Source organism: Panulirus ornatus, chromosome 1 (assembly GCF_036320965.1).
Source record: "Panulirus ornatus isolate Po-2019 chromosome 1, ASM3632096v1, whole genome shotgun sequence".
NCBI lineage: Eukaryota > Metazoa > Arthropoda > Malacostraca > Decapoda > Palinuridae > Panulirus > Panulirus ornatus.
Window position 1 is genome coordinate 80699881 of NC_092224.1, and position 13297 is coordinate 80713177.

General features: G+C 35.6%; 1 protein-coding gene across 2 annotated transcripts in view; it reads right to left on the reverse strand.

Annotated features, from left to right (window-relative positions):
• Positions 1–865: 865 nt before the first annotated feature.
• Positions 866–13297, reverse strand: part of LOC139750174 (uncharacterized) — a 79990-nt gene continuing 67558 nt past the window's right edge. For both annotated transcript variants that reach the window (XM_071664551.1, XM_071664561.1), the window contains exon 11: positions 866–12729. In XM_071664551.1, the coding sequence (XP_071520652.1) occupies positions 11497–12729 (1233 nt within the window). In that variant the 3' untranslated portion in view covers positions 866–11496. The remainder of the gene's footprint in view (positions 12730–13297) is intronic.

A 13297-nucleotide genomic window follows, 5' to 3' on the forward strand; every position in this document is an offset into this window, starting at 1 on the left:
TCATTCAGCAATTACCCTTCCTTACTTCTCACATAACCATTTCCACTCTCACATCCACCTCTTTCTTTTTTCACCTCCTTACAATATAATTTCATATTATCCAGAAACTTTTCGCTTCACTAACTTTCTTCTAAAATCTTTATCTACTCTTTCTTTGCTTTCTTCTATCAGCTTCTTAACATTCCGCTTACAAATTTTGCATTCTTCCTTCCTCCTTTGCTGAACTTCTACTGGTACATTCCTATTGAGCAATCTACCATATGCCTTTTTCTTCTCTTCCATAGCATTTCTAATCTCTTCTGTCCACAATGCATTGCCCTTTTAATTCCTGTATCTCACTACCTTGTATCCAACTACTGATTGTACAACCTTTACTAGTATTTCACTAAACATTTTAAACACCTCATTTCTGTGTAAAGTTGGGTTGAATTTCTGATATACATGTTCCTTCACCAGTGTTCCTCAGAGTGAGTCATGTAAGTCAGGCACTGCCTCTTCATCATTTATATCATTGAAGGACTCCCCATAATACTCCTGCAATAGGGCAAATCTCCACTAGATTCAAACAATATGTTTTTGCAACACAAGAATCCCAATCTACTCCATTTCTAATGACTGATGTAAGAGAATTTTTGGCAGCTTAAAGTAAGTGGCTGCTGATATATGGCAACTTATAAAACTAAGAGAACCATCCACATTTAAATTAGTGTGGGAGCTTCAAAGAAGTAGCTTTTAGCTTAATGCTGCTCATGGGTGAGTGTGGCAGATTAGGGTCAGTGTCAGTCACAACCATAAGGTTAAAGTTGTCTGATTCTACTGAAGAATGAGAAGCTTATGGGTCTAAAAGGATAAAGAAACCCTCGGCTAACTTATAAAGTAAAAGCTTTACAATTTATTTACGTTTTCTTAGGAGTTATGTTGTAAGCATTCATTCATCCTGAGAGATATCAATGAAATAATACAAAGTAACATTAAGGTGGTGTGGAGGCACTTAACCCTCTCACTGCACCCAGCACCTACCTCCTGTACAGTGGATTTTTGAAAATTAAAAAAAAAAATCACATTGTAACAGTGGCACCAAACAGATTATCTAACCCTGATTACAGAAATACAGAACTCATTTGGATGCAACTATTTATACTGCTGCTGTGTGGTGTCGAAGGGTGCAAATCAACTGGCATAGCAAATTTAGCACTGCCATGAATGCAAGTCTGATACTGCATTTTTCTTGCTTTTAGCACACCAGCTCAATAGTATATATCAGTGTTTAAGTTAACACATCAATTATCTTAATGACTATTATACATGAATAATCATAATGAAGATGTGTAATGAATCAATGAAATCATTTGTCTTTTTCTTCTACTGCTATGGCTGTGCAAAACTGTTATATTGCTCCCTTTAAAATTTTGAGGGCAACTAACCCAAATGTAAAAACAGATGATCTACTGTTTAGCAACAATGGTAGATTGTAGCAGACAACAGTAACAGTAATGTCTACATTCCAATACCTCGTGAAACATTTTTGAAAGCACAAATCCCTATTTGTACCACAAAAGTACATCAATGAAAATGAAAGATTGAATATGTATCATCTCCAGTATGAAGGTTTAAGATTGCATCAACAAAGGCTGCCAAACAGGAGTGCAGCAGAGTGATTAGAATATCAATATCATTCATGAAAGTCACACATTTCCCCTACTTGCTACATTATACTGTTGATTGTGTTTCTTCATAATACGTATATACAGTATCATGTATACAAATAATGACTTTCAAACATTCTAATTACATTAGTTGACTTCTTTAGATCTCACTCTGTAAAAGCACTAAAATATCTCATTTCTGGTAGATATGATGAATCAAATGGAATTAGTAATGAGCCACCTAAATCACAACATCCCTACTGTCTCAGAAAACAATGGGGGTAATATCTAGACTGTAATGGTCTTGGGCCAAGCTGACATATTTTTCTGAAGAATAAACATAAAACTCCTTTCAACCAGTAAACATATATGTTGCATATAGCACATGATAGCTAAAAACAGGTGGAAGCAATCTCTATGCATGAAAGTATTCTCCATGCAGTGGAGGAATTCACTGTGGCACGACATTACAAAAGTTAAAGACCCATCAAAAAATTCTAGGATGTTAATGCCATTTTACTGGAACTTACATAAACAGTCTTTTCATACTTTTTTAATTCTTTTTTTCTTCAAAAATAATGAAATCAATATATACACACCCCTAAATTAATCAAGGTGGCACGCAAAGTGTAAAAAGTGAGTATATGAACACAGAAACACATGTCTCAATAGAGGATTTGGCTTTCTAATCCTTTGAAATTTCTGGGTTTTCTGAAAAATAGGTATTTTTTCACAAAGAGGGATTCTTTTCTTCTTTTGCTTATGAAATACATGCACTTTAAATAAAAACAACAACATAAAAGTAAAATAGGCAACAACTTGTTTCTGGAGTAAAAAGAGATCTAGTGTGCAAGTACTGCTGAGGCTGTGCTAAGAACTACACAGACTGGTGTCAACATGACTGTCACCATCCTGCATAAACAACATTTAGATGCACTTGGTTCTTTTTATCATTATCAATTAGATTTCATCAATACACAGATTATCATTTGGATCGCTTGATTCCTTATCACTACTGAGCAATTACCATATAATGTCATCTCCATTTAGCAGTCTAATGTAATATCCTCACCATGCCATGGCTGAAGGGAAACTGAAGGACTCGTGTAGCTGCTGTATTAGGAGGCCTTTGGCATTTCATGCTACCGTCAAAGATCAGCTGAAATATGACTTGGCACAAAAGCATGAAATTAAATTTATGTGAGGCTCTTTACCCTGGCAATGTAGACTAAGTATGGTCTGGTTAAAGGCTAAGGATAATGATACATTATGAGTCAAAATTTGTTTCTCCTGAGTTAAATGAGTTACAAATGAGACTACCATGTATTTCATACAAATATGAAAAACAAACTTTTAAGTAGACCTATAAATGACACCAGAAACTTACATGAACCAACCAAGAGATATAAGAATTAATGAAAAAAAAAAAAGCGAATATAAAAACCCAATCATTGTAAGTCCATCAGCAGAAGACTGTTCAAATTTAGTTTTCTTAAATGTTTGTGACATCAGAAACTTTGTAGGAAAATCAATATTACAAGATATAAGAAAGTGAAGAAAGTGTACATTCCTAACACAAACTGTTTTTTCAGTCTTTCTATCGAAAAAAAAATTGATAATTCTAAAGGCTGTGGCTCTACAGATTCGTGAGAGCATTGCTAAGACTGTAATAAGCACTACACAACCTGGTACTGACATATCTTGACTGTCACCATCCTGCTTACAGAGTATTTTGGTTCCTTTTATCAAACAGATTTAATTATCACACAGGGTATCATCCGGATTGCTAGATTTCTTATCACTAATGAGCAAATACCATATGATGCCATTTCCTCTTAGCAGTCTAGTGTTATATCCTCCCCATGCCATGCCTTAAGGTAACGGAAGGACTCATGCAACTGCTATACAAGGAGGCGAAAAGCATTTCATGCTACCATCAAAGATTAGCTGAAACACTACTGTTAGCACAAAAGTATAAAACAGACCTATGTGAGGCCCCTTAACCCTGCAATGTAGATTTAAGTTAAAGGTTAAGGATAACGATACATTATATATCAAATTTCTTTTACCCAAGTTGCATGAGTTACAAATGAGATTCCAATGTAATTATGTACAAACGTGAAAAACAAACTTTTACTTGGTCCTTCAAATTAAAGTGGAAACTTACATGAACCAACTATGAGATTCAAAGACAGGCTAATGTAAAAACCTTACCAATGTAAATCTATCAGCAGAAGACTGTTCAAGCTTAGTCTCATCTTGTTAAATGTATGTGATATTAAAAACTTTGTAGGGAAACCAATTTCACAAGATACAAGAAAGTGCAGAATGAATGCATTCCTAACACAAGCTGTCTTTTCAGTCTCTGCATTCAAAATGAAAAGATAACTTCAAAGACTATGGCTCAACAGATTCCCTAATCTAAATAGTTACTTGCATGTTATGGTAAAAGCTGTTTTACTACTGTTTTTCAGCAATGTTTACAAAAAATGGAAGCATTTGATAGTCAACTTTTTTGAAATAAGGTAAAGGCAACTGCAAAGTCTAATGAGCACTTTCATAAAAACTGTCAAAAATAAGGTGTGAGGAACATGGACGTCATGTTCTGAAAGGCCAGAGCACACAGAGAAAACACGAACAGATGCATAAAAGTATGAACTTTGCCCTGTAAGACAGGGATACGTGGTTGAGTACCACTGTGGAGGCAAACCTTGTGTTGTGTGGAATAAACACTCCATTTCATGGGTACTGAGATGACAACAATTACTTTGCAAAACAAAATGTAAACACACTTTTATCCATGTTCATGCATTCATTAGTTATGTACCTGACGGTGTAAATGACATCCTAAACAGCATTTTGAAACAAAACCTAAAGTGCTACACACTTTTCAACTGAAAATGAACTGATCATCAATGGAGATCTTAATTAGCATCAGATAGTTATGAATGTTTAATGTAATTACCTATTTGTACAATCTGGACAGGGAGTTCAATACTTGTGGGGCTCTTTTTCTTAACTTTCTCTACAGTCTTATGGATTGTTTAACTTTTGTTCATTTAGCACACAATTTCATCACTACCTTTCTTCCTGTCCATACATATCTCATGACATCCATTCCCTTTGTGAACTCCCTCAAGGTGGTGGCATTGGCAAAAGTCTCAATAACTGGTGAACTCCGTTATTGCATTCATCCACTACTCCGGTACTACAGAAGCGCTTCTCAAATTTTTTTTGCAACAGGTATCTATGCTATAATCTATGGCTGCTCTGTCTCTGCACCTTTCAAGGAACTGTTCACTATCAACATCTTCAAACTTGAAGGTTGTGATCTTGTAACCCATTATTCACCTCTTCCCTGTTGGCAACTTTATGGATTTTTACTACTCACCATAATTTAGCTCTTTCAATTATGGTTACATTTCTGTTGAAAATCTTATTCCAGTTATGACTAACATGTGAACAATTTTCTAAACATTTCCATAACCATGTACTTAGATTTTATCATATGCAAGCAGACAGTCTATCTCCTATACTATCCTTCAGAGGGTCTGATGGCTAGTTTTCTTTGTTGCCAGGTAAGATAAAGGACAATGCCAACAATATGCAACTGGCAGATATAATTTGATTAAAAGATGGTCATAATTAGGGAGTTCATCTTATCATCAGTGAAAGTTCAACTGGGGAGAACCTTTCGAGACAATGTCTTTCATTTGTCAACTTGATTTGGACCAACAGAAGATGAAAAGACAGTATCACAATGCTGTACAGTATTTGGCTGGCAGGATTATTGGTATTGTTGTTAGACCTAAATCAGAACCAGTATGTGAAGGCACTTCCATTTTGTTTACCACATCAGGTAATAAGTGAACTGACCTACTCTAAAACAGGCCTCATCTCTCTTTTTTTTTTCTATATATCTATTTACTCTCTCTTCATGATGCTACCTCACTACAGCAGGAAACACTGAACAGGTGTTTTTTTCTGAGTACTCACCCAGAAAACACTTCATCTTTCTGGAAGAGATCAACAAAGAGAAAGACGATTTCCTATTTCAAACAGAGCTGAAAGAATAGCGTTAAACAAGGTGTGCAAACAGTTACGATGCTTTGGCCTAATTTTGGACTCTCTGCCTACCATTGTGGATAATTTGCAAGACTCTGCAGGCATCCAATCACTAGAGCAGTAGATAGAGACAATACATTATTACTGTCAAACTCAGTATCTGTTATACTCAGAATCTGCATATGACGTTCTGTATGTCCGATCACAATCCATTAGGCAAAAGAATCCACCAGATGTAAGGTAAAACATTCAAGACAGAAACTTTAACAAAAGTAGTTTATGCAAATTGCTTTGAAAAAAGTAAATGGCAAAAAATATGGATGGTGATTTAGAAAAATATGTATATGCATGAAACATACAGATCAAGAAAACATACAACCAAGATGGTCTGACAGTTTACTAACACAAGACAATTACGATACCACTGTCTGATCATTTACTCTCTAAACTGGCAAACAGATTTACCATCCTACTTTGCATGAATGTGCTTCTAATGTAATTCAGCTGATAACTACAATAATAATTCACCTGCCAGATGTGCATGATTTCTACATAGTAAAGGCTTACTTGTTGCATAGCTGTAAAATTGACACAAGCTATATTAAAATAAGATCAAAGCATGGATCCATAGATCATACAAGAAGCAATTAAGGAATGTGATGTGCATTATCTTCTGAAAGAATTCATAGAATTATATATCTGCACTATATTTCCTGTAACTAGTAATGAATGTGAATGGAGTACAGTATGCTAAGCCTGTGTAGTCCGACTCTTGCTTGTGGTTACACTGCAAGTGAAAAGTCACACCCTCAGCAAGGCTGTATCCTCATCAGTTGTCAAAAGGGAATACAATCTCATTGATAAACTGCTTCTGACTGTAGCACAGCCTCAAATCTGCATGAAGGCCTAAAAGAGGTCCTTGAATTACTATCATTTTTTTTCATACTTGATCGCTATTTCCCCAGATAAGTAAGGGACATAAAAAAAGAAAGGCTGCATTCATTCACATCCATTCTCTAGATGTTTGCGTGTAATGCACTGAAACCATAGCTCCCTATCCACAACCAGGACCACTGGACTTCTCCATGGTTTACCCAGGATGCTTCGCATACCCTAGTTCGGTCCACTAACAAAATATCATTCCAATTTACTCTATCCCAAGCATGCCTTTAAGTCTCCTGCATGTTATGGCACCAATCACTCAAAGACTTTTTCATTCCATCCTTCCATCTTCAATATCGTCTACCCCTTCTCCTTGTTCCTTCCACTTCTTACACATATATCCTCTTTATCAACTTCTCTCTCATCTCTCCATGTGTCCAAACCATTTCAGAACACCCTCTTCAGCTCTCTCAACAATTATTTTAACTACTACACTGCTCTCATTCCCTTTTATCACTTACTTGATCAAACCATCTTACACCACATACTGTCCTCAAACATTTCATTTCCAACACATCCACACCCATACATACTCTTTTCCACATATTCTTCAGGGCTCCCATAACCTTTGCCCCCTCACCCACCCTTTGACTTGCTTCCTCTTTAATGGTTCCATTTGCTGGCATGTCCACTCCCAGGAATCTAAAACCCTCATTTCTTCCAATTGTTCTTAATTCAAAATCACACTCCAACTAACCTGTCCCTTTGCCATCCTAAACTTTACTTATGTTCATATTTACTCAACTTCCTCCTTTCACACACACTTCCAAACTTAGTCACCAACTTCTGCAGTTTCCCATTCAAAACTACCATCAGTGCTGTATCATCAACAAACAACTGACTCGCTTCCCAAGCCCCTCATCCTGGAAATAAACAATGATAATACAACAATATGTTACAGCTTTTGAAGCCTTTATCTTAGATCTTCCATGGGAGAGGAAAAGATGACAGCATTTGTGCTCATTATTTACTTACCTCTTTAGTCAATTGAAGATGATGTAAGCCTTGCTTAAAATGCCTATTCACTCGCTGTACTCTCAAACAGGTGAAGTCCTTCATGCTTATGTAGATACAAATAACTGCAAAGTTGACATTTAAAGAGCTACATCAGAATTTGAAAAGAAAAAAAAACACACCAGATGCTTTGAATATAGACCTAAAATGAGTTTATGGTGTGCTAAGTTGGTCACTAATGATTTTTTCAATATAAAAATATAACAGTTAAAGTGTCCAGTCTGTACTTTGGGAAGTAGACCTCACCTGAAATTCTAGTATTATACTTTAAAGTATGAAGATTATAATCATGCAATTTAGGATAACAATACCTCAATATTCTAATGTCTTACTATACAAATCATCAATTTTCAGGAGCTTATTCTAGTCAGTATGGTTGAATATATTCTATGATCTACTGTGGATCTCTCAAGCATGTCTTAATTCTTGTTGCAACAGGGGAAGTAACTACTAACAATGAAACATCACAGCAGACAATTACATAATGTGCTTCTGGATCCACCTCTGATAGCTATACTAAAATCACAATAATACTCACATCTGTGAAGTCAAGAGTATGATCAGCTCTGCATTTCAGCACATTATGTCCCATATGTACTGAATGAAGCTAGGAACACAAATAGTTTGCAATATTATCTGATCAGCATTATCAGTGTTGGTGTTCTGCTGAACCTTGAAAATCAACCACTGCATTATCAACAGATGAAAGTATAAGCCAAGCTACCCATCATGAATGAGGCTCAGCTGCAAAAACCATAAGTCAAAATGAGATGGCTCTTGACTAAACAAGACAAGATATTTTCAGTTTCCAAGACTTGCTCACTTTTCCTCAAATTCTTAAACTTTGTTAAACTTTCCATATGCATTTAAGGTAATTTCAAATAGCATTCAAACCACACGGGCAATCAGGTTTTCATCATTTCCAAACATACGTTTTTTGCTTAATATCATATACTGCAATAACCAGTACTTGCCTAAGAGTTAGGATGAAACCTGAATGAAAAACTTGTCTCTTTACAAGAGAAATGAGAAGTTTGATGTGGCATGTGAAATCATCCCAAGGTGGTAACTCATGATAAGCTGAGTCCTGGAATAAGAGCAAATTCTTTAAGTCCAATGGATATGATGTCCAACTAAGCCTCCCTTAAGCAGTCAGGCATGCATTGCTTTGACTTATTTGTCAAGTACAAATATAGTACAAATTTTCCCTAATACAGAGTATAAACCAGTTGCCAAATATTGAGCAACTGCATACAATGGCACTAATCAAAGTCATGAGATTCCTATGACATGAGCAGCCAACTACCATCAGGAGCATAAAGTCAATAACAACAGCAGTATTATTACATCAAGTGAAGAAATAATAATATGGTGTACTTAACTTAAGTCATAAGCCTTCCATGTTACTGGCTGATCACCCTAACCAAAAGATATTTGTACAATTTCTACTTTTTGAAAATAAGTAGTTATTTACAAGACATAAATCCGTGCTATACAGTTGAAAATAAATATTTTGTACAAAAATGAGTTGTACACTCCTTCTATTAAAAATATTTACCAAGTTTATGAAATGGAAGAAAGCTGTATTTGAAAATACAGTTACCTGTGATATCAAAACTAATCTACATACAGTTGTCAACAAATTAAATATAAACACCACATATGGGCTGCCACAGAAGAATACATCACTGCAGCAATCAGGCAGACAGCACTGAGTGCAAACATCTTTGCTAAAGTATTTCATTCTGCAAAGAAATCCATACTCTTGACTACCAAGTTAGGGCACATGAGTTACACAGGCTAGAAATGTGCTGCTGCACCTTCAAGCAGCAAGAATAATTTTACATGCTGTAATCACTGTATGCATACATACATACATACACACACACATACACACACACACACACACACACACATACACACACACACACATATCGTACCTTGTTAATTCAATAAAAGAATCTATCATCATTCACGAAGTTCTGAAAAACTAGGTGAAGAAAATTAGTGACATACAGTTGATGCAATATTTCAGTACATATTTTCACTACCAGCTGCAACAGTATATATGTAAGCTATTGACAAATCTACCAAGGTAATCAACTCACTTTACCCATCAATACAGTAAGAAAATATATATTTTACACACAAGTCACCAGGTCCAAAGGTCCATATTACCAACTGTCAACTATGGAAAATATGAACACACATATATCTCTTGATATGCAAACATATATTTCCATGAAATCAGTTCGAGAATAAAATTTCAATAAAAAATATACCTATATGAATCCAAACAACATTCACTTGGAGGTAGTAATAGTGCACCAGATCAATGTGTAGGAACCCATTCCTCTCCTCGTCTCAACTGCCATCCAACCCATGACATATTCTATCTACCTCAAGGCCCTCAATGATGTGCCTACCACTTTATGAAAATGCTTAAGGTGCAGATAACTTTAAGCTACTCTGTCAGTGCCAGTAGGAGTTGAAGCTGGGTTGAAATGACAAATTATAAGGATGTGTTACATTGCACTAAAACTAGCAGTTGCCAACAACCACTTCATGTCAACACCACAATAGAGTTCTACAAGTTGAAATGTAGCAACAAAACTTTCCATTTATGTTACTCCACTTAAAATCATACATGGGATGTTTCAAACTATTCAATATTAAGCATTATATGCAAGTTATAATTTGAAGAGAATTCCTTAAATTCTGAGAAATCAACTGTATCATAGCAGATCTTTCATACAGGTACTTTGCGGAAAGAAAATGTAAATATAAATATATATATTTATAAAATGGGCTACACCTCTTTCACTTTCATTCTCCTTCTTAATTATATGAATCAGATTTGCAAACAGTTATTACCAGAATTTGAAAGAGACTGTGGTGTACCTCCTTAGATTATCATATCAGAGAGAGGAATGGGTGTAAATGGGTTGCAAGAAGAGAAATACAGTATCCTTGGGCAAAAAAGGTGATTATTCTTGTATCTCATTGTATCTTTAAAAATCAAATGACATGTTTATAAAATTCAATTTTATAGCTATGATTCACTAAGCTGATGTAAAGTACTATATCAACAATCCAGAGTACATGCCTCTTAGCCAAAAACATACAGCAATTATGAAATTTATTCAATTTAATTTAAACTGAGAAACTTCTTCTTGCAACAGACAACATATTCTAATGGATAGAAGGTAATGTTTCGTGCAGAATAAACATATTTTGTATATGCACCTACACAATACAAATATTGTGAGAACAACTAAATCTAGATCAGGTTTTCTTCATAATATCATTATTTATGTAAATAAAGCTCAGAGGATTTCTGGAAAATACTTCCTTTCGCTCTACATAAATCATTTATCGAAAAAATAAATCAACTAAATCAAGACACCAGATATTCCATTATGAACACTGACTCTCACTACTCTTATGATGACATATGAATGATAGCCTCACCTACTGTACTTCAGATTTTGGCAAACTAGATGATTAGCTCAAGTAACCATAGTACAGTCTTCATTAATATTTACAAAATAACCTGCATGGCATTTTCCAACAGCCAGTTTTTCCAATTTTTTGAGAAAATCACAAATAAATCTTTAAATATCAAAGGCACATCTATCCTCAACTTATGTTAGGATAAGTGCATTTTCACTTTCACCACAAGCATCACTGATTCCAACATATAACGGAATACATGGCACTATGACTAGATAAAAAATTTGCTCAAAATCTATCAAGGGGTTAAACACCAAAACTGTCAAAACTATAAACATTTAATGTTCAGCTTAAGCACACAAGAAATGGTTAATACCTACAATTGGACAGACTTAATCTGCTGCACCATAACACTCTTGGGGTTGATGCTGCTGTTTTCCTGGTAACACCGAGAGCAATATCCACTTGTTGAACAACTTCCATAAAACTTGCAGTCTCGTGTCAAGCACGGCTGGCAGGGACTCTCTGACCTGTCTTCTCCTTTGACACTAACATTCACATCATCTATAGCTACAGGTGTAAAATTTTCAGAGCTCTGGCTGGCCATTGTGGTTGTGGTAATTGATGAGGAAGAGAGCTGTAAGGAGGGATCTGTTCCTGGTAACTGATCACTGGCTTCTACTGAAGGATCATTTGTAGGAACAGAGGACTGCGATTTAACCAAGTTATAGCTTGGAACAGCAGAACTGTCACCATAAAATGTAGAGTTGGACAAAAACAGTGTGCTATCTTTTTTTGAAGATAGTGCTTGAATAACTGGGATTTTGGATGCATCTGATGCAGAGGTAGAATCTAACTCAGCATAAAATTTTGACCTCCCAGCCCCATACTGTGGTCCATCAGCCCTAAAATGCTGAGATTTTGGAGAACCAAGATTACTTGATGTTTGTCGCTTGTACTCTTGCTCTTGTTCTCTTTGTTTGGCAAAACACGCTGAACACATATATGATGTAAGGGCTGTGCCATACATATTACAGCCAGGATTGATACACTCCACTGGTCCCTCCATTTCTGCTTGATGTTCAAGCTGTTCCAATTCTAGCTGTTTCATCTCCTCCTCTTGCCGTTTTCTCAACTCTATATCTTTTTCAAACCTACGACGAGCAGTATTGAGATAGTTACGCACCATTTCTTCTTGGTATGCATGTCTCTTTTCACTGTGTATCATAGCTGCCAGGATATAATTTTGGTGTGTCGAAATCTTCAGCATGCGACTATTTTTTGCCATACTACAAGTTTTGATATATTCATCTTTTTTCTTAAATGAACCAGTTCGACCCAGTTTTGATAAAGTACCAAAATTCTTCTTAATCTTCTTTGACATTGTCTTACCAATGCTGCCAAACTGTTTTGCAACAGTCTGTAACTGCTTAGAAGCCTTGCTTTTGCTGGCAAAAATCCCAACTGTTCCATCAGTATAAGGAGGGCCTTCATCCGAATCAAAACTAGATTCAGATGATTTTTTTTCAATTTCTGGATGATAATTCTCTGGTGACTCTGCCTCATCTACTGCCTGACAAGCTTCTAGATAACCTGGAGGAATTGGCACCTGCAAAGAAAATTTTTCATGTAAGCAACATATTTTTCTACTTAAAATACACATGAGCTGTCAGGATATGAACAAAAACTAATTAAGAAATAAACATTCAATTAATAGAAATCAAATTACCAAAAGAAAGTGAGCAACATCTTAAGTGATGGGCTAACAAAACTTCAACCATGAGGGATATCAAGGCACACTTACTAAAAGTGTTGCAACAACCAGACCTGACAGATCAGGCGAAGGTGAATTTTGTGACCAATATTCAAACCCTTATGGAGTACACCAATCCAAGCTTAGACAGTCACACAATTGGCTTGCTATCAATAACTTGTCAAGTACTGGACACAAAAAAATTACAAAATGGGGTAGATGGGGTGGAGATAGGATGGTAACACCATGTCTCTTCACCTGATACAAGTTTAATTAAAAAAAAATCATGTTAGAAACATTAAATGTAATTTAACTAAAATCTAATTTCTTCCTAAATCCCCTCTGCCCAATTTCAAAATACAATTCATGCCTGCAATACCATAGCATGTTGGGTATATCTGTATCGTCAAATCTATCCTGGAAG